At 33.1% G+C, this 865-nt stretch overlaps 1 protein-coding gene across 1 annotated transcript in view; it reads right to left on the bottom strand.

Annotated features, from left to right (window-relative positions):
* LOC108690162 (tubulin alpha-1 chain-like) overlaps positions 1-865 on the bottom strand; it is a 12,333-nt gene that overhangs the window by 4,561 nt on the left and 6,907 nt on the right. The window contains exon 4 of the mRNA XM_018197322.1: positions 458-623. Coding sequence (XP_018052811.1) covers positions 458-623 — 166 coding nt within the window. The remainder of the gene's footprint in view (positions 1-457; positions 624-865) is intronic.

The following is an 865-nucleotide window of genomic DNA, read 5'->3' on the forward strand; positions in this document are numbered from 1 at the left end:
ATTATATTTATATTATATTTTAAAAATTAGATTTTTATTATTATTAAAATTTTTGTTTATAATAATAAAACTAATATCAAAAAATAAAATAAATAATCTACAAAAATGTGTTGCTCGCAATAAAAACAGAATGTTATGAACACAATTTTCATTTGTGTGTATAGTTTATTTAAAGAGTAAATATTAATATGTGTATTTTAAACCCTTACAATCTCCTTAATTTGATTTTTTTATATTTAGTGAAATCCAGTAAAGAACTAAAAGTATGTATAAGAACAATCATATTATAAAATTTCTATAACAATTGCAAAGTTACTTTTTCTACCGAATGCAACTTATAATTAATCATTATATACGTCACACTCGCCTACGATGCGAATTGCAATCGACAAGAACTGTTTTAAAGAGAGAAAACAGACGTTTTACAATACAATGAGAGAAAGATTGATTTTCTTACCATGTTGAAGAACGGTAAAACGAAAACTCGCGCGAAATCTGCTTGCTGATGACTCGCTGATGCGTTGAATCTCGACTGCCGTTTGAATGGAGTTGGCGATGGAACTCCTTCGAACGATTTTGATCTAACTGAGCGCCTACTGGGAACGACCGGTCTCTTATAGCTTCAGTGCGTACCCGATTTACGCCCGTCCCAGGAACATGCCGCCTATGTCTATGACGCTCGTCACGCTTATCCGACTATGTAGGGTCATGAGGTTGCGTAACTGACGCTCACAGCCGACCCAATCGCGCGCTGGAGCAAACATTATAAAGTTCAATCCTTTCCCCCCTTTTTTGCCTGATTTTAATAATATGATTTCGAACCTGCAAGAAGTACACATGTTTATTATATAAATATATATAATAT

This window comes from Atta colombica, unplaced genomic scaffold (assembly GCF_001594045.1).
Source record: "Atta colombica isolate Treedump-2 unplaced genomic scaffold, Acol1.0 scaffold297, whole genome shotgun sequence".
Classification (NCBI taxonomy): Eukaryota; Metazoa; Arthropoda; class Insecta; order Hymenoptera; family Formicidae; genus Atta; species Atta colombica.